At 39.9% G+C, this 27,913-nt stretch overlaps 2 protein-coding genes across 17 annotated transcripts in view; both read left to right on the plus strand.

Annotated features, from left to right (window-relative positions):
• Positions 1–96: 96 nt before the first annotated feature.
• PCLAF (PCNA clamp associated factor) lies at positions 97–27,884 on the plus strand. Of its 3 annotated transcripts, XM_036101839.2 has the most exons (5): positions 97–245; positions 556–636; positions 5,241–5,403; positions 11,174–11,211; positions 12,375–12,434. In XM_036101839.2, exons 1-4 carry the CDS (start codon positions 200–202, stop codon positions 11,184–11,186), a joined length of 303 nt encoding a protein of 100 aa, XP_035957732.1. In that variant the 5' UTR covers positions 97–199; the 3' UTR covers positions 11,187–11,211; positions 12,375–12,434. The 3 variants fall into 3 exon arrangements, with proteins under 3 accessions (XP_035957732.1, XP_077935346.1, XP_035957731.1); XM_078079220.1 differs by lacking the exons at positions 11,174–11,211; positions 12,375–12,434 and adding an exon at positions 27,771–27,884; XM_036101838.2 differs by lacking the exon at positions 11,174–11,211 and having other exon boundaries at positions 12,375–13,388.
• CSNK1G1 (casein kinase 1 gamma 1) overlaps positions 18,860–27,913 on the plus strand; it is a 185,877-nt gene continuing 176,823 nt past the window's right edge. For all 14 annotated transcript variants that reach the window (XR_013450436.1, XR_013450439.1, XR_013450441.1 and 11 more), the window contains exon 1: positions 18,860–19,060. The gene's annotated coding sequence lies outside the window, so the exon portion shown is untranslated. The remainder of the gene's footprint in view (positions 19,061–27,913) is intronic.

Here is a 27,913-nt window from a genome sequence, read left to right on the forward strand (position 1 = left end):
GTCATCGCTGGACAACAGCGATTGGTTGTGGGGGGACGGCGCGGAACCAATGGGAGCGGCTTCCCTGGAGAGCCCGAGGAGCGCGCGGGAAAGAGACCAATATAAACTGTGGCGGGAGATTCGTTTTTCGGGTCCTTGTGCAGTTAAACACCCGCGGTTGGAAAGTCATTTGATTGCTCTCATCTCCTCGAGTTTGAACATGGTGCGGACGAAAGCGGACAGTGTCCCAGGCACCTACAGAAAAGGTGAGGTAGTTGGGCACGGCAGTGGAGGGCAGGGGGTTCTCCGGGCAGCCCCGCTACCGGCGGGAGAGGCCAGGGCTCTCCACCGCCCTGTGAGCCAGACTGGTCCAGCAGCTCTGGAAGCCGCGGCCTGGCCCGTTTACCAGGAGGAAGGAGCGGCGCGGACAGGGGAGGGTTGTCGGGCTGTTCTGGATCGCGGGGCTCTCCTCTCCAAGCGGCGGCGTCGGAGACTGTGGTGAGAACGTGGTTCTGAGAGACTCAGCGTCGGAACCTTACTGCCCTGTTTTGAATGCTCTCTTTTGCCTCTCCGCAGTGGTGGCTTCGCGAGCCCCCAGGAAGGTGCTTGGTTCCTCCACTTCTGCCACTAATTCCACATCGCTTTCGTCAAGGAAAGGTAAAAAGCGCCCCTGCAACTCCCGGAGGAATCTTCTCAAAGAGGATCAGGCCTTACACCACAGTTCTCCTGACCTGCAAACCTCCTGACCCACTGTGGAATTTATTTTCCTGAGATCCTCACACTTGAATTTCTTCCTTGCCCTCGGATATAATGAGAGGACCTTGGCCTCTCGGCCGGTTGGGGTAAAGGTGGGGGTAGTAAGGAAAAGAATCTCCAACCTCGGGGTTAGGGACAGACACGGTTTATCTTCAAACTATTTTTCTTTTCTAGTTTGGCATTTTTATTTTTAATATCGGCAGATGGCTTTTTCCTGCAAGAGGCTATTTAAGCTCACCTTCACTAGATTAAGAATTAGGACCATAGTTGACGGTGCTAATCACGTTGTCTTCTTTTTTTTTTTTTTAAGATTTTATTTATTTATTTGAGAGAGAGAGAATGAGAGACAGCACAAGAGGGAGGAGGGTCAGAGGGAGAAGCAAACTCCCCGCTGAGCGGGGACCGATGTGGGACTCCATCCTGGATCATGACTGAAGCCAGAGGCAGTTGCTTAACCAACTGAGCCACCCAGGCACCCTCACGTTGTCTTCTTAGTGTAAAAGTTTTTGTTTTCATTTCTGCATGTATTTCTGTTTTTTTGTTTGTTTTTTAGCATGGTGTGTGTGTATGTTTTCCAACTATGCAGCTCCTGATACTGCTTTTGGGACATTAGAAGGGAAAACTTGGCTGATGAAATAGCTTCACACTGCTCCTTCTGTGCAAGGAGAGGTTGAGAAAATACCGTGCCATCTGGTGCCTCATTCCACTCCTAGGAAGTTGAGCAGTTAGGAAGATTAATTCCACAAGGCCTAATTAAGAACGTACAGGGGAGCACAGTGAAGAACTTCGTGGGTTCTTTTTTTTTTTTTAAGATTTTATTTATTTATTTGACAGAGAGATAGCGAGAGCAGGAACACAAGCAGGGGGAGTGGGAGAGCGAGAAGCAGGCTTCCTGCTGAGCAGGGAGCCCGATGCGGGGCTCGATCCCAGGCCCCTGGGATCATGACCTGAGCCGAAGGCAGACGCTTAACGACTGAGCCACCCAGGCGCCCCAAACTTCATGGGTTCTTAAGTTAACTTAAACTTACCCCTGTTCTAAATATTTCATTAGAAAATATTTACTAATTTACTCTCTTTAGATAAAAAGGAGCTGTAGGTCAAAGGTTTTGAAAGGTGATTAATTTATTGAGGATATTCTATACCCTTTACCACTAAATTACAATTAGGGCCACATGCCATTGTCTAGTCCACTATTGAATTACCAGAGCCAACTGGATAAGCCCTTAATGAACATATGTTGGCCAAATGCACTTTTTATTTTTTAAGATTTTATTTCTTTATTTGACAGTGAGATAGATAGAGCACAAATAGGCAGAGCGGCAGGGAGAGGGAGAAGCAGGCTGTCCACTGAGCAGGGAGCCCGATGAGGGACTCGATTCCAGGACCCTGGGATCATGACCCGAGCCGAAGGCAGCCGCTCAACCGACTGAGCCACCCAGGCACCTCCAAATGCACCTCTTAAGTCATTTTATAGATCTCTATTTTTTTGAAAGTAAGCTCTTCGCCTAACGAGGGGCTTGAACTCAGGACCCTAAGATCAAGAGTCTCATGCTCTATGCAGTGAGCCAGCCAGGTGCCCCTGCAGATCTCTGTTGTTGGTTTTCTTTTCTTTTCTTTTCTTTTTTTTAAGATTTTATTTTTAAATAATCTCTGCACCCAACATGGGGCTCAAAATCACAACCCTGAGATCAAGAGCATGCTTCACCAACTGAGCCAGGCAGGCACCCACAGATCTCTATTTTTAATCAACTGTATGAAATTGGTAATAACCTCATTTTAAGTGATGAGGACATTTAAGCTCAGGTTACATACCTTGGTAAAAGTCACACAATTAAGGGGTGCCTGGGTGGCTCAGCCGTTAAGCGTCTGCCTTCGGCTCAGGTCATGATCCCAGAGTCCTGGGATGGAGCCTGCTCCGCAGGAGGCCTGCTTCTCCCTCTTCCACTCCCCCTGCTTGTGTTCTCTTTCTCACTGTGTCTCTCTCTGTCAAATAAATAAATAAAATCGTAAAAAAAAAAGTCACACAATTAAATCAGAGCTAGGTTTGAATTTTTTTTTAAGATTTTTATTTATTGGGGCGCCTGGGTGGCTCAGTCGGTTAAGCGTCTGCCTTCGGCTCAGGTCATGATCCCAGGGTCCTGGGATGAGCCCCGCGTCGGGCTCCCTGCTCAGCGGGAAGCCTGCTTCTCCCTCTCCCACTCCCCCTGCTTGTGTTCCCTCTCTCGCTGTCTCTCTCTCTGTCAAATAAATAAATAAAATCTTTAAAAATAAAAAGATTTTTATTTATTTATTTATTTGAGAGAGAGACAGAGAGAGCACCATCAGGGGGAGGGGCAGAGAGAGAGGGATAAGCAGACGCCCTGCCAAGCAAGGACCCTGAGATCATGACCTGAGCCAAAGTCAGACCCTTAAGCAACTGAGCCACCCAGGCACTCCGAGCTGGGTTTGAATTCTGTGCTGAGCTATAGGTTGCTGCCATACACTTTCTTCTTTCTTTCTTTCTTTGTTTCACAGAGAAAGAGCACAAGCAGGGTGAGTGTCAGAGGAAGAGGGAGAAGCAGGCTCTCTGCAGAGCAGGGAGCCCGATGGGAGGCTCGATCCCAGAACCCTGGGATCATGACCTGAGCCAAAGGCAGAAGTTTAATGGACTGAGCCACCCAGGCGCCCCCTACACTTTCTAAGTAGTCAAAGCATACCTATAAGTTCCCTTTTGGAAAATTATGAACCAAAGGATCACTATTATTTATTTATTTTTTAACATTTACTTATTTATTTTAGAGAGATTGGGGGGAGGGGCAGAGGCAGAGGGAAACTCCAAGCAGACTCCATTGCTGAGTGTGATTGGACCCCACTCGATCTCACGAACATGAGATCACGACCTGAGCCGCCAAAACTAAGAGTCATACCCTCAACTGACTGCTCCACCCAGGTGCCCCAGATCACTATTTTTTAAAAGCCACTTGTACTGGGGCGCCTGGGTGGCTCAGTTTGTTAAGCGACTGCCTTCGGCTCAGGTCATGATCCTGGAGTCCCTGGATCGAGTCCCACATCAGGGTCCCTGCTCAGCAGGGAGTCTGCTTCTCCCTCCGACCCTCCCGACCCTCCCCCCTCTCATGCTCTCTCTCTCTCAGTCTTTCTCTCTCAAATAAATAAATAAAATCTTTAAAAAAAAAAAAAAAGCCACTTGTACTTTTAAAACTTCAGAGAGTGGGCGCCTGGGTGGCTCCTGGGATAGAGTCCCGCATCCGGCTCCCTGCTCAGTGGGGTGTCGGCTTCTCCGCCTGCTCAGGATTGTTCTCTCTTTATTTATTTATTTGACAGAAAGAGACACAGCGAGAGAGGGAACACAAGCAGGGGGAGTGGGAGAAGCAGGCTTCCTGCTGAGCAGGGAGCCCGATGCGGGGCTTGATCCCAGGACACTGGGATCATGACCTGAGCGGAAGGCAGACGCTTAACGACTGAGTCATCCAGGTGCCCCTAAATAAAATCTTTAAAAAAAAAATAAAAAAGCTTCAGAGAGTATATATGGAAGCAACTTTATAACAGGTAGTTTGTGACAAATGTCTTTAAAGCAAAAAATATGTAGTGGCTCAGTAATTTGCTCATCTTGGTATTCTAACCATTACTTCATAAAGAGGCAGAAATTTTCCCTCTATATTACTATTTTAAAATAAAAAAAATTATCAGAAATTGGGGCACCTGTTCGGCTCAGTTGGTAAAACATGCAACTCTTGATCTCAGGGTCATAAGTTTACCCAACGTGGGGTGTAGAGCTTACTTAAAAAAAAATCAGGAATTGGATTTACCTTATGAACTGAAAAGGAGCCGAGGGCTTTGAAAAGTGAAACCTAATTTTGTGGAAACTTTCACATTGCTGTATATTTATTTTGCCTTTCACAGGTGTTTTTTTTTTAAGATTTTATTTATTTATTTGACATAGAGAGAGAACAAGTAGGCAGAGAGGCAGGCAGAGGGAGAGGAAGAAGTAGGCTCTCCACTGTGCAGGGAGCCCGATGCAGGACTCGATCCCAGGAACCTGTGATCATGACCTGAGCCGAAGGCAGCCACCCAACCGGCTGAGCCACCCAGGTGCCCTCACAGGTGTTTTAAAAACCTTGTTAAGTAAAATTTTGGTGGTTTATACTCTACCTCATATTAGGAAAAAATGTGTCAAAGTTTAGTATGACAATACATAAAACTATTTGAATAGCTCTGCTTCTGATTAAATTATGGAAAGTATTTTCCAGTTGTAAAAATTCTGTTAATTTTGTTTTCCTAGGACAAAGGATAACTCTAACAAAATATTATTATACATTGTATTATAATAATGTATAATATAATATTGACTGAATACAGCTTTATCATCTCACATTTTCTAGTTATTTTAAGATGGATGTAATACTACTTAATACTCTGTAGATTTAATGTTAAAAAATTGTTTCCCTTTAAGGAATGGCAATTGTATCCTTGGTTCTTATTTAGTTCCATCTGTTTTTATTTTATAGTTGAAAATAAGTATGCAGGAGGGAATCCAGTTTGTGTGCGCCCAACTCCCAAGTGGCAAAAAGGAATCGGAGAATTCTTCAGGCTGTCTCCTAAAGATTCTGAAAAAGAGAATCGGATTCCTGAAGAGGCAGGAAGCAGTGGCTTAGGAAAAGCAAAAAGAAAGTAAGTTTTTATATTCTGGAATCTAAAGAAAATATTTATATTCTTGAAAGTAAAAGACAGAGGGATATTGAGTAACTTTAAAGTTTCTCCTTGAACAGATAAGAAAACACAAACCAGGGTTTTTTTAAAATTTGTGCTAATGTTTTTCTAAGTCGCTCCTAAATTTCAAACATCAGTGAAAAGTATTATTTTTACTCATTTCAGTCACTCAAAGAGGATCAGTTCCCAATCAGATGCTAAGTGCTAAGTTATTAACTGTGAACTTCCTGTCTTTATTCTTTCATTTTTACTATTTTCTATACTTTTTTTCAAAAAAGCAATTTCTATGTTAGTTTATCCAGCATCAATTCTACTAACTCAACCCCTCAAAAAACTACTAGTTCAACTTCCACAAGAAATAAATAACCAATGTAGAAAAGTTGGAAAATATAGAAATCCCCGTCACTTAGAAAACCATAACACCATGGTGTATTTTCTTTACAACTTCTCTAAAAATACCTAAAAATACTTCAAAAAAAAAAAAAGGTGGGAATACAACTGCACACATAGAGTTTAGTTTACATACTTTTTTAAACATTTGTTTGTTTATTTTAAAAAAATTTTGTTCATTTAATTTTTAGTAGGCTCCATGCCCAGCGTGGAGCCCAGTGTGGGGCTTGAACTCATGACCCTGAGATCAAGACCTTAGCTGAGATCCAGAGTGGGATGCTTAACCGACTGAGCCACCCAGGCACCCCCAGTGTACACACTTTATTTATTTATTTATTTATTTATTTGACAGAGAGAGACACACGAGAGAGGGAACACAAGCAGTAGGAGTGGGAGAGGGAGAAGCAGGTTTCCCGTGAAGCAGGGAGCCCGACGTGGGGCTCCATCCCAGGACTCTGGGATCATGACCTGAGCCGAAGGCAGACGCTTAACTGACTGAGCCACCCAGGCGCCCCTGTACATAGTTTTTAAAGGAGATAAATAGAGGAGACTGGGTGGCTCAGTCAGTTAAGCGTCTGCCGTCCACTCAGGTCATGATCCCAGGGTCCTGGGATGGAATCCCGCATCGGGCTCCCAGGGAGCCTGCTTCTCCCTCTGCCTGCCGCTCCCCCTGCTTGTATTCTCTCTCTCTCTGTCAAATAAATAAATAAAATCTTAAAAAAAAAAAAGATAATTAAATCAGGATGCCTGGATGGCTCACTCAGTTAAGCATCTGCCTTCGGCTCAGGTCATGATCCCTAAGTCCTGAGAGCAAGCCCTGTGTCAGATTCCCTCCTCAGACGGGAGCCTGCTTCTCCCTCTCCCTATGCTGCTCCTCCTGCTTGTGCTCTCTCGCTCACTCTGTCAAATAAATAAATAAATAAAATCTTTTTTTTTTTTTAAGATTTTATTTATGTATTTGACAGATAGCGAGAGAGGGAACACAAGCAGGGGGAATGGGAGAGGGAGAAGCAGGCTTCCCACCGAGCAGGGAGCCCGATGCGGGGCTCGATCCCAGGACCCTGGGATCATGACCTGAGCCAAAGGCAGATGCTTAACAAATGAGCCACCCAGGCGCCCCTAAATAAAATCTTTTAAAAAAAAAAAGATAATTAAATCATGCTTTTTAAGCTCTTAATGTCAGAAATATGCTCATGATAAATACTAAGCAAAAATTCTGCATATAGAAGAACAGCTTTTATGGTGTAAAAATATGTATATAAACAGACCAAATATCAATAGTGATTATCTCTGGGTAAAAACCTCTCTTCATATTCATTTTGTGCTACCAACTTTCAACAACAAACATCTAAGAATCAGGAAAAAAATAATGCCACTTGGAAAAAATAAAGGCAAAGAAAACCTGCTTTTTAAAAAATAGATTTATAAGTAATAGGATCCAGGGCGCCTGGGTGGCTCAGTTGGTTAAGCGACTGCCTTCGGCTCAGGTCATGATCCTGGAGTCCCAGGATCGAGTCCCGCATCGGGCTCCCTGCTCAGCGGGGAGTCTGCTTCTCCCTCTGACCCTCCTCCCTCTCATGCTCTCTGTCTCTCATTCTCTCTCAAATAAATAAATAAATAAATCTTTAAAAAAAAAAAAAAAAGTAATAGGATCCAGGCTCTCTAAACAATTTTGAAGAATTGTGTTTCAAAGACAAATTATGTGACTGGAGGTATGGGGAATGGTGAGCATGGGTGGGCAGATGGTGCCATGTCACTGTCATTATGATGCCCCCTGGTTTGAGACCCTGCTAGCTACTTCTCCTGCACCAGCCAGGAGCCTATGATCCAACAGCACACCAAACAGCAAGTCTGACCCAAGGCACAGTGGCCAACATGGGCAAGGGGCTGGTGGCCAGGCTCAGTCTGAGGCTCCTACTTCTGGCACTGCTCCTATCCACACAGATTTAGTCACACGTTCCTTTAGCCAGCACACCAGGTCCTCTGTTTGAACCCACAGTGTCCACTTGTGCCCTGCAGTCAGTGGCCATTCTCCTTGTGGTCTTGCTTGCCCTTCTATATCTCTACTGTTAAACAGATCCAGGCCAAAAAACATCTATTGTTAACTAACACATATTCTAAAGCCCAATCCATATGGTAACTAGAAGTCCAATGTGACAAGGAAAACACAGTCTTTATCAGATCTACTAATACCACTCTTTATTTTACTAACACAGAAAATGTGAGAGTCCCCAGTTGGACTGACTTACAGAGCATCTGAAGGATTTGACTAGATAACGAATGCCAATATTAAATCTGCTAGAGTTTCACATACAAGACTGAAGAGAGAGACATTGAAAATTAATGATGTGATTAAATGTAGCTTAAGAAATATGGACACTTAAAACTCTTCCTTGATAATGATAATTTCACCCTGATCTAGAGAAAAGGGATTAGCTGCGGAATGGAAATTGGGTTTTTACTTTGATTCATTAAATTTAGAAGGCCATAAAATGATTAGGTAATATAAAAAGCTTCCATGATTCTATTTATATGTACATTGGAAGGAACCACCAGGTGTTATTGTAAATCCTCTGTGTATTATTTCAGCAGTCCTATTTTAATGCTGATATACTCCACATAAAATTTTACATTGTTAAGTTTTCATTGTTCTCTTGGGAACTCTTTCCTCTGGGTCTTTGGAGTTGATATTGCATGTGACTTTATGTAGTAATTGACATGTTCCAGGGCAATGATGTTTTATTGGAATCTACTACAAATCTAAGCATGAGTAATTTTTGCATATACACTTAAAAGTCAAATGACAGGTATTTCCTATCACTCATTCCCATCCAATAAGAATGCCAGATTCACTTAGTTAACTTGGATCACTTAACTTGATTCCAAAGATATGAAACGCTTTGATTTCAATCAATCTTAAAATACTGCCATTTATTTCTGCATTTGTTAAATAATTTTTACAACTTAAAAATTGCTCTGTTTTGAAGGCATATTTGACAAATACTGAAATTAAGATGCAAAGATATGAAGGAGGCAAAAATAATGTATATTAGGTATTTGGGGAAGTGAAAACAGGAGACTTGCCTAAATATATATATAAAATATATGTATATATTTTATTTTATTATTATTATTTTTAAATATTTTATTTATTTTTTCGACAGAGAGAGACACAACGAGAGAGGGAACACAAGCAGGGGGAGTGGGAGAGAGAGACGCAGGCTCTCCGCAGAGCAGGGACCCTGATGCGGGGCTCGATCCCAGGACCCCGGGATCATGACCTGAGCCGAAGGCAGACACTTAACAACTGAGCCACCCAGGCGCCCCAAAATATATGTATATATTTTAAAGATTTTATTTATTTATTTGAGAGAGAGAGCCTGAGCAGGGGGAGGAGCAGAGGGAGAGGGACAAGCAGACTCTGTGCTGAGCGCAGAGCCCCATGTGGGGCTTGATCCCAAAACCCTGAGATCATGACCTGAGCCGAAATAAAAAGTCGGATGCTCACCCAACTGAGCCAGCCAGGTGCCCCGAGACTTGCCTATATTAAATTCACAATTCTTTTGGGTCTTTCTGTGAATACATTTAAAAATAAATTTATGAATCAGAAAAGCTACATTTGGAACACTTTCTATATCAGTATTTTTAGATAGTTAGAACCTGGTCCTAAACCTAGGTGTACTTGATTCTGGAAAGTAAAACTTTTACAACTGCCTTGATGTACAGAAAGTTTTCTAGAAATAGACACTCCATGAAATTTTTGGTTCACATGTTCACACACTGATGCTTACGTTTTATAGTACCCAATATGACCATAGTATGCTTAATAAGTCTTAAACCACTATTTGCCATCTTTAGAAACTTATAGGGGAACAACCAGACCCAAGAGATCTCAAGCTATGTGGGGGATCTCTGGGTGTGAATGAACATTCCCTTTGCTTCATATCTGAACACTGTACATCTGTTTGGGATTGTATGTTGTGTTTGGAATTGATTTCCACTGAACACAAACTAAATAAAAATAAATGGCTGAAAGAGCATTTAAAACAAAATATTTGGGGGGCGCCTGGGTGACTCAGATGGTTAAGTGTCTGCCTTCGGCTCAGGTCATGGTCCCAGGGTCCTGGGATCAAGCCCTGAATCAGGCTCCCTGCTCAGCGGGAAGCCTGCTTCTCCCTCTCCCACTCCCCCTGCTTGTGTTCCCTCTCTCGCTGCGTATACCTCTGTCAAATAAATAAAATCTGAAACAAACAAACAAACAAAATATTTGGATATATAAAATGATGCTTATGCATATAAAATTTTAACAATTCAATGCTGTTCATAAAATAATTTAATAAATGTTTATTGAGTGCCTACCATCCATGTTACAAGATATTTAAGTTTATTTATCTATTTTTAGCAATCCTTCCACCCAATGTGGGGCTTAAACTCACAATCCCAAGATCAAGAGTCACATGCTCTTCTGACTAAGCCAGCCAGGCATCCCTGTTATGAGATATCTAAAAGGAATGTCAAACTCTAGAGCAGTAACTAAATTTTAGATTTTGTTGCTATGTCACTATTACGATTTCTGCTTTCAATAAAAGTCAACAATAAATGGGATACATTTTTAGATAGAGCCTTTTAATAGACTTGCTTTCATGATCCTGTAAGTTTCTTCTAGCTCCCTGTCACTGTCTGGCACCATTCTTCCTTGTTCTTTCTCATTCTCATATAATAGGCTAATAGTCAATATTACCTCTAGAATATATTACAACCCTCTTGAATTATTTGTGACTTCCACGAAGGAAACAAAATATTTGGCAATATAGCCAAATATGGCTATACCATTGACCATTATTGATCATCATAACAATAAAATATATATTACAGGCTTTCAATTATGTGGAGAAAGATTACATGTATATTTTCATAAAGAACTTTGATCCACAGTGTAATAAAATTTGTGACATAAAACTAGGTAATAAAGGTTTATATTATTCCTTTAGACCCCCTTCTTAGATTTGTCTTTGTTTAGGAAAGCTGTAATTACCTTTTTATTGATAGTAAATCAATAGATTTACTTTTGATAGTAGTTAATAAACTATCAGTTTATCAGAAGGACTTCTGCTATAAACTCTCTAATTTATAATCTGAAACATGGCTACTCCTACAGCTTTATTTTTCTCACAAAGGCAGGGTAAACTCCCTTCAGTTGCATGGGGGGGGATCAGAATCAAGAAAGATTGTCTACCTAAAACCTTGAATAGAGCTATGATACATAAATTACAGCAGGTCCTTGCAAAAAGGAAGCTTGGCTCATGATAGTGTTCATTTGTTAATTTGATTTAACTTCCAGGAAAATACAATGACGTCTTCTTGGTAATCTAATAGTAGGTAAGTCGATGATAATTTCATACCAAGTCAGAGTACCTTTAACTTCCTTTTTTCACTACCTAGCTCTATGACTATTTAGGCTTATGGGATCTAATCTGAAAACTCCTTATTTTTTTTTTTTAAAGATTTTATTTATTTATTTGACAGAGAAGAGCGCACAAGCAGGGATAGTGGGAGAGGGAGAAGCAGGTTCCCTGCTAAGCAGGGAGGCAGACTTGGGCTCAATCCCAGGACCCTAGGACCATGACCTGAGCTGAAGGCAGACGCTTAACTGACTGAGCCACCCAGGCGCCCCCAAAACAGCTTATTTTAGAATAGATTTCACAGATCTTCATCAACTCTAAAAAAAATTCTGATTTATGGTTAAGTTTTTCATAGACTTTTCCCTATTAAAAGCATAATGAGTACAAAATGGCTCTGGGGTAATGTAAATTATTTTTCAAAAGCTACAACTACCTTGTACCAACTTAACCAATTTTGAGATTTTTCCAATTAGGTAATATGTTTATATGGTTCAAAAGGATATACAGTCAAATATGGCAACTTGCTATGTTTTCTCTGCTCAAATGGACTGGTTGATTTTTTTTGCTTTTTAGTATCACAAAGTTCTTTTTTTTTTTTTTAAGATTTTATTTATTTATTTATTTGTCAGAGAGAGAGAGCGAGAGAGAGGGAGGGAGGGAGCACACGAGCAGGGGGAGCTGCAGGCAGAGGGAGAATCAGGCTCCATACTGATATGAGACTCGATCCCAGGAGCCTGGGATCATGACCTGGGCTGAAGGCAGAAGCTTAACTGACTGAGCCACCCAGGCATCCCTATTATCACAAAGTTCTTGCTGAAGGATTATACTCTTTATCAATCCACTTAATTGAAAGAAGATGTGATAGAAATAGAGATTCCCTTCTTAATAAAAATGGCAACATATCCTAAAGGAGAAACACTGATTTGATAAATTAACAGGCAAAATAGTTAAAGATTTTGTTGCTCTAGTACTTGGAATTTGTAGGTGTTTGCCAACTAATGAGTATAATTTTCTCTCATTTCTATTCACTTGACCAGACACATTGCGCTGTTAATGTTCATGATTTATATAGGTTTATAACTATTTTTTTTAAATAGTCGATACTCTGGTGACTATTGAAGTTCTCTATTCTTTCCACAGAGCATGTCCTTTGCCACCTGATCACTCAGATGACGAAAAAGAATAGAACTTTCTTAATCCATCCTTGACTAATGTCTCCTGTTTATTATTCTAGGATGTAAATTTGCATAAATGTATTTGTTCCAATTAGCTTTGTTAAACAGGCATTTAATTTAAAAAAATGAGGCTTATATACTGTTACTCTAAAGCAAGTGATTATGATATTGGAGAATTTGTAAGATTAATTATGGTTACTTAGCTTAGTACTCAGTATAATGCAGTATTTGGTTTCTTTTACCTGTTGTTATTAAGCTTCTTGTTCTTGCTAAAAATTAATCATTGCATGGTGTTCTAATTACAAATCTGCTGTGTTTGAGATTTGCTTAGATCTTTGTACTGTTGCCATTTTTGTTGGCATTTGATTATTGGAATGGTGCCATATTTTTGTTCCTTTCATTTGCTTTAAGAAGCAGAGTTAGATTTTTGCACATTAAAAAAATTCAGTATTAATTAAACTGAACCTATACCCTTTTCAAGAAAGAGGGCCAAAGATGCAATGTTGAAAAAATTTGGATGGCTATGTATCTTCTCCTTCAGGGCAATTTGGCCTGAGGATTTAAACAGTTGATAAAGCTTCTAACAACAATAAAACAGATAAAATTCTAGCATAGAATTAGATAGGAATATTTCATAGAATACATTAAAAGAGAGAAATTTTCCAAGAATATGCATTTGATTTAGTATCATAAAATATTACCCTTTGGGCCAGTAATTTTAAAGTTGGAAATCAATAAAACATGAAAGGCAACATGCCATAAATCCAGAGATCTGTCTAGAGTCTTTAGAGCTACCATTATATATTTTAAGATAACCAGGGGTATAATTGAAGGGGTGGGTATAATATAACTTAGTAACTGATATTCTTACTTTCTCATCACACTTTTTGCTTCCTGACCTCCTGTTGTCAAAATTAACCATGTTTTAACAAGTATGTTTTTTCTGAACTTTGTTTTTAATAAATACTTATTTTCACAACAGACTGTCCATTTGTGTGCTTCCTGAGATTATATCCTACTAGATATTTCTATTTTTTCCTTACAAATACAAATCAGTGCATTGATCTGATTTTATCAATTTCTAAACTAAGTTCTGATGATTGCAGATTATATTTTTTGCTTTGTCTTTTAGAGATGGATATTAAACAGAATAGTTACTGAATTGAGAGCCGAGTTTTTATCCTAAGTACTTCCTTAATAATTAGGCTTCGTATTAAGGAGTAGCTCAAACCAACTCTATTAAAGTCAAGTTTTGATGGATCTGAAACCTGATTTGCTATTTCTCACTGATGGAAAGAGAAACTTTATGGTGCTATGTCCAATGAGGTCTAAGTCTGATATGTAATTGTTTCTAAAAAGTTTGACCTAAAGAACCTACAGTCTTTCCAAATATACAACATGATGATGTCTCACTTTAATTAGGCAGAGATTCCATGTAATCTGTTTCCTTGTCAAAGCTTTTGTAAAATATAGATTGGCAATTTAACCTCTTCTAAACATAGGGAAGTACAGACTCCCTTTTTTCCCCTGAAAACTGGATCAAAAACTAAAATTTATACATTAGGGGCACCTGGGTGGCTCAGTTGTTAAGCGTCTGCCTTCGGCTCAGGTCATGGTCCTGGGGTCCTAGGATCGAGCCCCACATCAGGCTCCCTGCTTCGCGGGAAGCCTGCTTCTCCCTCTCCCACTCCCCCTGCTTGTGTTCCCTCTCTCGCTGTGTCTCTCTCTGTCAAATAAATAAAATCTTTAAAAAAAATTAAAAAAAATAAAATTTATACATTAAAACGATAATTAAACTTAAGTTTCTAATTTTGTACCCTTCCTCACAAAATTAATCTGGATTTCCTCTTTGAATGGATTATTCAAATTATTAATACTAATATTAAATTCCTGACCAAACAATGAATAAAACTACTTCTCTGCAATTTTTGAACATTGTGAGGATCATATGTATTTTATGTTTACCTAGTTTCACAAAGGAATAGCAATACTATATTTTTATTTTTTTAAAGATTTTATTTATTTATTTGAGAGAGAGAGCACAAGCAGGGCAGGGGAAGAAGGAGAAGCAGGCTCCCCACTGAGCAGGGAGCCCCATGTGGGGCTCTATCCCAGGACCCTGGGATCATGACCTGAGCTGAAGGCAGATGGTTAACCCACTGAGCCATCCAGGCACCCTGGAAGAGCAATACTATAGTGAAAGTTGTACAGTGTGCTCAAGGAGTTGCTTATGACAAATGCTTATCATTTTTTTAAAAAGTAGAAAATAAAACCTAAATTAACCGAAACTTTCCATATGTATATATACACTGCTTATAGTTTTCACCGTACTTAGAATGTGTCATGGTAATTCACTTTGGAAAAATTGAAGGTTTAGCTGGACCTTGATCCAACCAACATTGTATAATGGTTCTTTTTACCTTTGAGGATAGCATATGGAGGTGGGAGAGATCTTCACTGAATCAAAACTTCATTGAACAAAAGTAATCTTGTCCAACTCAAGCCAATTACAGCTGTTCATTAGGTTAACTGTTTTATTAATTGGCAACTCTAATTGTGAAAAATGTTAGGAATTAAAATTTTGAATTTCTCTAACTCCCCTCCTCCTATACTTGGTTTTGTCTTTGAAATAACTCATAACAAGTTATTCCTTCCACATTACAACCTTCATGTATTTCAAGATAGCTGTTACATCTTTAGGCTTCTCTTCCTAAGGCTAAACATTGTATTGTTTATGTCACATGTGTCCGAAGTGAGTTTCTCTAAGTCCCTTGTGTTAGGAGCTGTGGTTTTTTGTGTTGTATATTGCTTAGCCATGTAGGTGGCAAATTTGGCTACATGTCTTTTCTAACTGATCCCAAGTATTCACTAACTGTTGGACTCTAGTTTTGTTATCTTTTATATGTGGAGATGCCAATGGAACTCTAAGTATATTTGAATATTAATTACTTCAGGAATATTTAAATATTATTGAGTAACAGTATTGGGTATTATTATTTTTAAAAATTATTTACTTATTTTTTATTTTGTTTATTTTTATTTACTTATTTTTAAAGTGATGTCTACACCAATGTGGGGCTCCAACTCATGACCCCAAGATAAAGAGTTGCATGCTCTTATGACTGAGCCAGCCAGGTGCCCTGGGTTTTTAAAAAATAAACGTTAGGGCGCCTGGGTGGCTCAGTTGGTTAAGCAACTGCCTTCGGCTCAGGTCATGATCCTGGAGTCCTGGGATCGAGTCCCGCATCGGGCTCCCTGCTCAGCGGAGAGTCTGCTTCTCCCTCTGACCCTCCTCCCTCTCATGCTCTCTGTCTCTCATTCTCTCTCCCTCAAATAAATAAATAAAATCTTTAAAAATAAAATAAAATAAAATAAACGTTAGATACCCTAATTTTTTTTTAAAAGATTTTATTTATTTATTTGACAGAGAGATAGACAGAGCCAGAGAGCACAAGCAGAGGGAATGGTGGACGGAGAGGGAGAAGCAGGCTCTGCACTGAGCAGGGAGCCCGATGCGGGACTCATCCTAAGACCCTGGGATCATGACCTGAGCCGAAGGCAGACGCTTAACCATCGGAGCCACCCAGGCGCCCCTAGAAACCCTAATTTTATTAAATGATCACAAGAGATGATTTAAAAAAGTGAAAAAAACTTTCAAGAGATTGGCTAAAAGACAGGAGGTCCCATATTCATCTACAGGATGAGGGGTACTGTACTATCTTTGAAGGCTAATTGAGATCTAGCCAGGTTCTGAGAGCACTGTCTTAATTATGGTTCATATTAAGAATACAGATTGCTCTAGTACTGCTCACAAAATCCTAAAAATGTATTTAAACCCACATAGCTAGTTTTAGATGTGGATTTTGCTGTACAATTTTAGAGGTCTACAAGCAATGAGTATACTGAAAATGATATAATTATAGGGCACCTGGGTGGCTCAATCAGTTAGGCATCTCTTGGTTTCACCTCAGGTCATGATCTTATGGGTTGTGGGATTCAACCCCATGTTGGACTCCCCGTTGAGCAGGGAGTCTGCTTGAAGATTCTCTCTCTCTGCTCCTCCCCCCAACCACTTGTGCTCTCTCGCTCCTATACTTGGAGAGAGAGAGAGAGCAAGCACAAGCAGGCAGAGGGCTAGAGGAAGAGGGAGAAACAGACTCACTGCTGAGCAGGGAGGCTGATGCGGGCTTGATCCCAGGACCCTGGAATCATGACCTGAGCATAAGGCAGACACTTAACCGACTGAGCCACACAGGCACCCCTCATAAATAAATAAATCTTTTTTCAAAAAAGAAAATGATAGAATTATATAAGTCATATGACAATTTAGTAAGCCAGTTATTCATACAACTATACAAAAGCAATTGAATAATTAAAAAAAAACTATAGGGAGAGAAGATTTAAATGAATGCTTTTATAACTCATATTTCCTCAGGCAACTGGAAAAATGAATGATGCATAGGAACCTGCATTTCTATATTGGCTACTACCATATTTAAACTTAAAAATTAATTTTGGGATGCCTGGGTGGCTCAGTCAGTTAAGCGTCTGCCTTCTGGCTCAGATCATGATCCTGGGTTCCTGGGATTGAGTCCTGCATCTGGCTCTTTGCTCAGTGGGAAACCTGCTTCTCCCTCCTGCCTGCTCTAGGTGCTCTGCCTGCCGCTTCCCCCCGCTTGTGCTCTCTCTCTCTCTGACAAATAAATAAAATCTTAAAAAAATCTTAACAATTAATTTTACCCAATAAAATATTTATTTCTATAGAACACATTTACCATATCATGTTTTAAGATTTTTAGCGACATCTAAATCCACCATAGTTTTAGATAAGTCATTTCTCATTGAGCTCATAGTTTTTTCTAATTTAAAAAATTTTTATTCTGTTGACAATTGAAATACTATCCTCTATTTTGTCATAGTAACAGGTTTATCACTTGTGACCTATCGCCAGGTGGGTTTTTGGTTTGTTTTTTTAAGTAATCTCTACACCCGACTTAGGGCTGGAACTTGCATGCTCTACTAACTGAGCCAGCCAGGCACCACTTTAAAAGAACTATTAATTGCTGGATGTATTCAGATTCCATTTGAATTTTTTTTTTGTATGTGCATACTCCCACAGGTATGTGTGTCCATGGCAAGAGTTGAAATGTTTTAGACTTGTTAAATTACTACTGACATTTGAATCTCAAGTGATTTCCTACAGGTTTTGCTGAACTGTCTAGGGTGAATCAATTTAATGCTGTCTCATGTGTACAGGAAACCAACAGCCCTGGTCTTTCTTTTAAGTTACCAAAGCTCATTTCCTCTGTCCCAGATGAGGTTGAAAACAGTCCAATATTGGTGACTAAGAGGCTATCATGACCAATAAAATCAGAGTCAGCAATTACAAGTACATTCACTGCCATGGAATAGAGAACAGATTCAGCAGCTACTCAAGTTTTACTGCTTTTAAACATTTTCAAAATAAGAAAGTCCAGCCAAGATTTTTACTAATTTTTTTCTGAATGCCCAACTACATTTCTCTGAATGTTAAATGCCATAATGATAATGCATGGGTCATTTTTCTAAAGAGAGGATTAATTATTTTGGGTTTTACCATAGCCAGTTTTCCCAATACTTTCAAAATTCAGATCACCCCGACAGAAGAGTAAATGAGGTCTCATAACATTTTTCTTGTCCACAGTGTAGGTATGAAAGTTTATTCTGAGTGGAGGATTAAACGTCGTCTTTCCCCAGCTTGATTACCGGCTTCCTTTGGCCTTTTTTCACTTTTAAGGATCAAAATCCTTAAACTTTACTCGATTTACAGCCAATCTTTGTTTTTCCCTTCCATTTAAGCTAGGTTATTTCTAGATCGTACACAAATGTGTAATCCTCACAAAAGATAAGATAGATGAAGACGAAACTTTTCTCACCATTCGGTTTTAGAGGCTGTCACAGGAGAACGAAGTGCATGAAAAAGCTTTCGTAACATTGAAGATTTTTTTTTTTTTAAACCCAGTTGAAACATAACTGAAAATCCACAAGAGGGAGATGCTAAATCGCCAGAAAAAAACTCCCACGAGGGACCAGAGAGAGCCTTAGGAAGAGCCAATGGGTCCGCCTGGGACTCAGGGTGGGAGGGAGCAGGTGTACATAGTGGCTGGGACTACAGTTGAAGGGAAAAGCAAGCTGGGCTCCGTGTCTCTGGGAGCGAAGAGTGTGTCCCTTCTAAGACCACGGGGAAAAGGTGAGAGGGTGTTGCCAAAGAGGTAGCCGCTCCGAACTACCTCCTGGCAGTCCCAGAAGAAATGGGGGTGGTTGTCTTTGAAGGCACTTCCGCTTAGCAACCCCACGCGGTTGCTAGGGAGGGGCAGTAGTGGGGATGACCCGGAAGTGGTGGTGTCCATTTCTCACTGCCTGCTTTAAGTTTGTCCTATCGCGAGCGCCAGGGTGCTCTGCGCCGGGCCGAGGGTGGGGCCAGCACTAGTGGTTCCGGCTCGGTTCTTACAGCCCCTCGGCTCCTCGCTTTCCCCCTCCCCTCCCGCACCTCTCCTCCCGCCCGCTCCTGGGAAAGAGAAGCCACCACTGCGGGTGGGTAGAGAAGAGCTCGGCGACTCCGGGAGGGGACCGCGCCCGCCCCATCTGAGCCTCGGAGCACTGCCGGACCAGGTACTCACTCCGGCTTCGACGGGGTCCGGGAGGCTGGAACCTGAGGGTGTGTGTGTCTGTAGGGACTGGTGGGGGGCGCTTCTCCGGGTTGGGGAGGGGGCCGCGGAGATCCTGGGTGGGGCGCAGGCCGGCGTGTGTGTCTGTGGCGGGTTGCGGGGGTGGAATGGAGGGTTTGGGGGACACCGCTGGCAGAGAGTTTCGGGTGGCTAGCTCGAGGTTGCGGAGGAGGCGCCCGGTCGGATGCCGAAGACTTCGGCCGGAGTGGACCGGGAGTTTGCCACCTGGAGGGATCGCTCTGAAAGGAGGAGCATCCTCCCGGGCCAGAAGGGGAGCATGGACCTTGTCCGAGTGATTGGGGCAATCCCTTTCTTCCCCTGCCTACCCTTCAGAGACAGAGCACGGCTTCCAGGGTTGTGGGGGTTGTGAGGGTTGTGAGGCGGCTGGGCACCGCGGGGAGCCGCCCTTGGCGGAGCTAGGGCAGAAGAGTGGGTAAGGAGACCTCCCTCCACCCAACTTCCGTGTGCTTCCCCCACTTCTTCCTTTACTGCTCTCTCGCCCCAGAGTCCTACCGGAGCGGTACCCCCCAAGTGGGCAAGCATCACAACGTAAAAAAGAGGGTGGAACTAGGTTCTTTGCTCTTAAATGATACTTCAGATGTTTGGAAAGTGCCAGAATGGCATATTCAACCAGGTCTCCCAGTTCGATGTTAAATCTGGTATAAATTGTCTTACAAAAGTGCAACACGGAAAAGCACCAAACTACAGGGTAGTCGGGCATAACCATGTTTGGTAGATATGCATGTTTATAAAAAATAGACTGGGGGAACTATATCGATATAGAGGTCTAGGCGAGACATGTTGAGACAAGCCTCCTTTTCCAGTCTCTTTCTTACCTGTCAGTAAGCTGTCCTAGTTTAAAGGAAGCAGAAAGATCCTCTTCATTTATATTTTAATTAGCGACTGAAGTATGCGATCGTTCAGAGAGACAAGATCCTCAGCTTTTGAGCCTGTCTCTTAATCTTTTAAGGAGATAATTGTGTTCAAGTGGAAGTACTGGCTTTGAGGTAGGTAAATCTGGGATTGAACTCAGACTGTGCCATTGGCTAGTTGTTGACCTTGGGTAAGTCATGGGACCTACCGAGATTTAATTTCTTCATAAGTAAATGAGTTAAAATGTTTACCAGTATTGTAAGGGTGTGTGTTTGAGTATTATATTTAAGTAACAGTCCACTTCAGGGGCGCCTAGGTGGCTCAGTGGGTTAAGCCTCGGACTCTTGATCTCAGTTCAGGTCTTGATCTCAGGATCCTGAGTTCAAGCCCGGAGTTGGTCTCCACGCCCACGAGAAGCCTACTTAAAAAAAAAAAAGAAAAAATAAATAACAGTGCACTTTAAATGGAAGAACCTTCCTTTTTTTTTATTTTTTAAGATTTTATTTATTTATTTGACAGAGAGAGAGCGAGAGAGGGAACACAAGTAGGGGGAGAGGGAGAAGCAGGCTTCCCGCCAGGCGGGGAGCCCGATGTGGGGCTCAATCCCAGGACCCCGGGATCATGACCCGAGCCGAAGGCAGACACCTAACGACTGAGTCACCCAGGCGCCCCTTCTTTTTTTTTTTTTAAGTCAGTCTGCAATCCTTTTCCACAACCTCACTTTTTGTTGTTTTTTTTTAAGATTTTATCTATTTGTCAGAGCGCGTAAGCAGGGGGAACAGCAGGCAGAGGGAGAAGCAGACTCCCGCTGAGCAAGGAGCCCCATGCGGGACCCATCCCAGGACCTGGGGATCATTACCTGAGCTGAAGGCAGACGCTTAACCGACTGAGCCACCCAGGCGTCCCTAAATGGAAGCACCTTCTAATTGAAAGACTGATTGTTATTAATCTCAGACAGTCAAGATAGCCCAGGATGGGAAGGGAACTGGGTAATATTGCAAAGACATATGTATACAACAGGACTTTCAGTGGCTTCTAGAAATTTATCATAAGTAGCATGAAATTCAGTTATTAGTAGGTTCTTCAAACTCTACAAAATAGAAAACAGTATGTGCATTTATTGAAGTGACTGTTGTTTCAAAAGGTTTTTCTCGGATTTGTAGTGTGTATAGTGTAGAATTAAAAAAAAAATTTAGGGGCGCCTGGGTGGCTCAGTCGTTAAGCGTCTGCCTTCGGCTCAGGTCATGATCCCACGGTCATGGGATCGAGCCCCCGCATCGGGCATCGGGCATCGGTCTCCCTGCTCGGCGGGAGGCCTGCTTCTCCCTTTCCCACTCCCCCTGCTTGTGTTCCCTCTCTTGTTATGTCTCTCCCTGTCAAATAAGTAAATAAAATCTTTAAAAAAAAATTTTTTTTGAATAGTGATGTGTATAAATTTTCTTTTAAGTTTTTAATTCCAGTTAACAGTGTTATATTAGTTTCAGGTGTACAATATAGTAATTCATCACTTCCATACATATAACGTATATAAAGTTTAATTAACTTCACATGTCTCTGAAGAGAATTAAAATTGGGGCATAAAATAGAAAGTAGTTGTAATTTTAAGATTAACATCAACATCAGTAGCATGACTCATCTTAATTGGACTTTAGCAATACTTATAGAATTCTTATGTATAATATTCTGTAAAATAAATGAAAATAGAATGAATTTCTGCTTTTAATCATTCATGATGAGAATATAGAACTAAATCTAAGAATAGTAAGTCTTTATATTCATTTTATATATTTAAAATGATACAGTTATATGTAATCTCTTATGTCAGATTATCAACTAATACAGTTTGGTTTTTGATGTAACTGGTTAATAATTTTTAATTTTTTTTTTTAAGATTTTATTTATTTATTTGACAGAGAGAGAGAGACAGTGAGAGAGGGAACACAAGCAGGGGGAGTGGGAGAGGGAGAAGCAGGCTTCCTGCTGAGCGGGGAGCCTGATGCAGGGCTTGATCCCAGGACCCTGGGATCGTGACCTGAGCCGAAGGCAGATGCTTAATGACTGAGCCACCCAGGTGCCCCAATAATTTTTAATTTTTAAATGTACTTTATACTCAGAGAATGTAAGTCAGATAACTTTCTTTAATAAGATTCTTTTCTGTGGAAAGTGGATATAAAGTTTGTAATTGAGTATCACTTTTTAGAGAGGTTTATAGCTTTTGCATATTTTGAGAGAAATTGTCAAATATATTTCTTTCCCATATTTCTATCTTTTACACAGAGTTGAACTTTTTTTTTTTTTAATAAAACTATCCAACTACATTGCATGCTCTTTGAGGTAGAGATACTATGTTAAATTTTATCCGCCACTGTAGCTACTTGAAACAGGCACCAAATAAATGTTGGTTGAATTGATAAATGGATATATTTTAAATTATTAAGGTATACTATTTTTTTAAAGAGTTGAAATTATGTTTTTGCTGCACTTGTAGATTTTTTTGTAAGATTATTCAACTTTCTAAATGGCTTTTCTGAGTGTATAAAGTCTTTTTTTCTTTTTTTTGGTATTAAGTCTTTAGTGTATATGTAAGCTTTTAGCTGTGTTTCATTAGATCATTTTTAATCATCTTTTGAACCTTAAAATTGAGGCTGTATTATCTTGCTTTGGTAAAGCCATCAGAAGCTCCCATTCCCCCCCCCATATTCTGATAGAACTTTAATTTATTACTAAATTAAATTTACTTTGGGATATGAGATAGGATACTAGCTGTTAGAGGAAAAATATCTACTTAAGTAGTAGGCAACATTAGAGACCGTTAGGACACTTTTCTCATTGACCTTTTCCCCTCAAAGTATGTGACCATTCCAAGGATCTTTGCAGTTGTCAGTTTTGGAATTTGCTTGTCAGGAAACCTAAAAATGACTAAACATTTCTTTAATATTGCATCTCTTGGATGATTTCAAAAAGTTTTAGGAAAGATTGGGAAGTTTTATATACCATATACTAGAAACATATGAGGAACGAAGTACAGTTAATTTTACTGGTGCTACCAAATTGGTAGTGAAACAGTTACCGTGGAAATGTTTAAAAAATGCCAAGCAGTGCTTTACTCAAACCAAATGATTAGTCTTCCAGAGCTTGTTCCTTTTTTAAAAGTATATTATTTTCTGGAGATACTATTTGGTCTCTACTAAGGATAAATAATCACTTACAAAGAAAAAAAAAAGCTGATATCACAGAAAGATTTTAATATCACCAATTGTGGTAGAAATTGCTTTTCAATGGTTTTAGATAAATGGAAGTAGATTTTCATGAAAGAACTTTAGAATTTGGGGCATGATAGTTTTTCTCTTTTTAACATCTAAGTTATCTCTACTCATTTCTGCCTAATATAGAAACTTTGAGAAGCTAGGAGGGGAAAAAAATGAAATTACTTCAGAATTACCATTTTAAGTTTTGTGGATTACTTATTTGGAGAGCTAAATTGGATTTTGATATTATTGGGATTGTGTTCAAGATGGACTCAGAAAAAAAATCAGATGCCATCTGTTTCAGATTCCTTATTCCCTCACCCCTTCATGTTTTATGGCTTTGAATTCATCAGATTATTTTTCAAAAATGAAAGTCCTCAGTAGATTTATATTATGTAATTTCAGCTATATCAGTGAACATAAAAGAACTTGAATTTTTACATTGAGTTACACAAAAGGATCACAGACAATGGTTAAAAGTAATTAAGTTATTTTAAACTATCTGAACATTATTAGGTAGCTTCATACATCTTTGTCATCATTGACCATTTTTGTCAACACTTGTTGCTGAAAGTTGCTTAAAAATTGATTATGAAGATACAGAATAAATATTTTTTTCTCCTTCATGTTAACAACTAGAAGAGAAGCTTCTGCTGAGGATTTTTTTATCTAGTGATAAGTCCACTTAAATTTAATCTTTCAGTAGGGAGTTTTGCCTTACCATATGCCAGTTGCTATTACTTTCATCTAAATGGTATCATACAGTTCATAGGGCACATACTTGCCATTTTTCAGTTCAGATCTTAATAAATCCTAAGAATAGGCTTTTGGGTTTACTGAGCTGGAAAAGACTATTACTTGTTCAGGTTACAGTAGTTGGCACCTGGCATGGACCAGAAACACCCAGGCATCTTTAAGAAACTATAAGGTAGTACTAGTGTGGTCTCTCAGAAATGGACTGAAGAGAGAGCAATCTGGATAGAAGAGAGCCATGCTTTGTCTGCAGCAGAAATGTTGTGGTGTTGTAGGAAGACTGATGGGCTGCCCCTATACTGCTCTAGTCTTTCCCTCACCAGAAGCTCCAAGTGGGCAGTGTAGTTATGGCAAGGGTTGGGGTGTCCGGGATGGGAATTGTTCTTCAATAATCACTCACCCATCACAATGGAGGCATAGACATACTGGGGAAAGGGATATTCTCTTCGATTTTGCCTTGGCCAGAGAAGCTAAGTGAACAGGTAACTATTGCCTTTGCCATCAAAGACGACTTGGTGCAGTACCCCTGGGTGCTGGGTAAGCCTGTCAAAATGCTACAGTTTCTTCATTAAAATGACATATAAATTTTCCAAGGAACAGTATAGCATTGGACCCACACTGATTTCTGTAGCTTACACTTTCTAACCTAGAAAAGGGGTGTTGAGGACTTACGGGCCTCTGAATGAAAGTACTATACGTTTATGTTTCTCTTGATAGGTTTATAAATACATTTTGTCTGCTGGCATTAATGAGTGGTGTGAAAATGTTTTAAGTTTTTGGTGTGTGTGTGTGTGTGTGTGTGTGTGTGTGTGTGTGTGTGTGTGTGTGTGTAGTGTCCATGGTAATCACCGGATCTCATTTTAGTTCTTCAGGCTAAATTGCCAACCATAGCTATGGTCAAGCAGCTTCTTAGCTGGATTTTTTTCTCTATTTCCTAGAGGTCACTCTCTCATGTAGGTGCTAATGAGCAGGGATATGACCAGTGCCAGGAAAAAGGCAAGGGGATTAAAGTTAATTTTTTTTTATTTAAATTGATTTAAATTTGATTTTATTTAGAGTTAGTTTCTTTCACTGTTCTCGAATTTCTGTAGCCTAAAGTAGCAGTATCTCCTATCCGTAGATACCCAGTTGTTTTTTAAATTAAGGCTTTATTCTTTTAACAGTTTTATTTATTTATTTGTTTTTATTATTATGTTAATGACCATACATTACATCATTAGTTTTTGATGTAGTGTTCCATGATTCATTGTTTGCGTATAACACCCAGTGCTCCATGCAGAACGTGCCCTCTTTAATACCCATCACCAGGCTAACCCATCCTCCCACCCCTCTCCCTTCTAGAACCCTCAGTTTGTTTTTCAGAGTCCATAGTCTCTCATGGTTCGTCTAACAGTTTTAGATTTACAGAATAATTGAGCAGATAGAATTCCATATCTCCATATCCACAAAACTACACCCCCTCCATTTCCCCTATTACTAACATCTTGTGTTAGTGTGATACATTAGTTACAATTAATGTACCAATATTGATACATTATTATTAACTGTAGTGCATGATTTTCATTAAGGTTTACTCTTTGTGTTGTATGTATTTAAGGTTTCTCCCTGTCTTTTTGTGGCTTGATAGCTCCTTTAGGTAAATGCCTAGGAGCGTGATTGTTGGATTGTATGGTAAACATATGTTTAATTTTATAAGAAACTGCCAAACTCTCTTCCAAAGCGGTTATATCATTTTGCATTCCCATCAGCAATGAATGAGTATTCCTGTTGCTCTACATCCTTGCCAGAATTTGGTATGGTCAGTTTTTTATACTGTAGCCATTCTAATAGGTGTTTTAATTTGCAGTTCCCTAACGACATAAAATATTGAGCACCTTTTCATATGCTTATTGGCCATCTATATCTTCTTTGGAGAGGTGTCTGTTCACATCTTCCACCCATTTTATTAAATTGGGTTGTTTGCTTTCTTATTGTTTAGTTTTAAGTGTTCTTTGTATAATTTGTATACGTATTTTTATCAGATACGGTTTTTTGCAAATATTTTTACAGATACAGGTTTTTGCAAATAATTTTTTCCCAATCTGTGGTTTGTCTCTTTATTCTCTTAACTGTCTTTCATAGTACGAAAGTTTTAAATTCTAATGAAGTCCACCTTACCGAGTTTTTCTTTCATAGAGTTTGCTTTTGGTATTGCATCTAAAAACTCATTGCCAAACTCAAGGTCATATAGATTTTGTCCCATGTTATCTTTAAGAATTTTTATAGTTCTACATTTTACATTGAGTTCGAAGATCCATTTTATTTATTTTTAATGATACTTTTTTTAAAAGATTTTATTTATTTATTTATTTGAGAGAGAGAGAGAGAGAGAGAAACAGCATGAGAGGGCAGAGGCTCAGAGGGAGAAGCAGGCTCCCCACAGAGCCGGGAGCCCGACATGGGACTCAGTCCCAGGACTCCGGGATCATGACCCGAGCCTAAGGCAGTCACTTAACCAACTGAGCCACCCAGGTGCCCCTAAGATCCATTTTTTTTTAAAACATCCATTTTGAGCCAATTTTTGTGAAAGGTTTAAGGACTGTGTGTCTATTCATATTTTTGTACAAAGATGTCCAGTTGTTTTATAAAAGTGTTTTCTATTCAGAAAATGTTAATGTGATATTTTTTTAAAAGACTTTTTAATTTATTTTATTTTATTTTTAAGTAATCTCTGTACCCAGCATGGGTCTCCAACTTAGAACCCTGAGATCAAGAGTCGCATGCTCTCCTGACAGAGCCAGCCAGGTGCCCCCTAAAAGGACTTTATTTATTTATTTATTTATTAAGGATTTATTTATTTATTTGAGAGAGAGAGAGAGCACACACACATGTGAGCCAGGCTAGGGGCAGAGGGAGAGAGAGAATCCTCAAGCAGACTCCCTGCTGAGCACAAAGGCCCACTCGGGGCTCCATCCCATGACCCTGAGATCATGACCTGAGCCAAAACCAAGAGTCTGATGCTTAACTGACTGAGCCACCCAGGTGCCCCCAAAGACTTTATTTTTTAAGGGCAGTTTTAGATTCACAACAAAATTGAAAGGAAGAAAACAGATTTCCCATAAACCTTCTGCACTATACAGGCATAGCCTCCCCCATCATCTCCACCAGAGTGGTGCATTTGTTACAGTTGGTGAACAGTTTGACACATTTGATGAACTCTATTGACACATCATAATCACCTGAAGTCCATAGTAGCTTTGGGTTCATTCTTTGTTTTGTACATTCTATGGGTTTGTAAAAGTGTATAATACACATCATTATAATATACAGAGTATTTTCATTATCCTAGAAATTCTCTGTGCTCTGCCAGTTAAACCTTTCCTCTCACCCCAACCCCTGGGCGAGATAAATATATATATATTTAGAAATGAAAATGAATAAAATAATCCTTGGGGGTGGTTTTGAAAAGAGATTTTCCTAACATTCTCAGATGTAATTGGAAGCATTGTTCAGAGTCTGAATTTCCCTTTCAAAAAGATTATATTATATTAGGTCATTAGGTGTTGATTGATAGGTGCTTAATTCTTTGAGATATGTAATTGGGCATTAAGTGTGAGCTAAATGTGGTACTGGCCATATGACAGTTGCATGTGGTAACAGGGCTTGAGGGAGATCTAAATTCAGAATTTTTGAACTATCACTAAAGTTAAAGTCCTTTGCCACTTGCCTTTTATTGTTGTGCAGGCTATAATGTAGATTTCTTGGCCATCCTCTTCTGGTTTTTTCTTCTTCCTATTACAGTTGTTGAAGACTATCCAGAAGCTTGAGCTGGCAAAGATTGACTAGAAGAGAAATCATGGGTACTGCTGTATAGTTGCCTGATTATTTCCAGTTTGGACTCAGAGGGAGTAGCTGTTCTAAACATAATAAAATGCTATCATGAG

This window comes from Halichoerus grypus, chromosome 8 (assembly GCF_964656455.1).
Source record: "Halichoerus grypus chromosome 8, mHalGry1.hap1.1, whole genome shotgun sequence".
Taxonomy (NCBI): Eukaryota; Metazoa; Chordata; class Mammalia; order Carnivora; family Phocidae; genus Halichoerus; species Halichoerus grypus.

Bases quoted from the DNA above. Each gene is read 5' to 3' on its own strand.
- PCLAF (XM_036101838.2), top strand. From the start codon at position 200: ATGGTGCGGACGAAAGCGGACAGTGTCCCAGGCACCTACAGAAAAG. The intron at 246-555 runs GTGAGGTAGTTG...GCCTCTCCGCAG, and splicing joins CCCAGGCACCTACAGAAAAG to TGGTGGCTTCGCGAGCCCCC. The intron at 5,404-12,374 runs GTAAGTTTTTAT...TTCTTTCCACAG, and splicing joins TTAGGAAAAGCAAAAAGAAA to AGCATGTCCTTTGCCACCTG.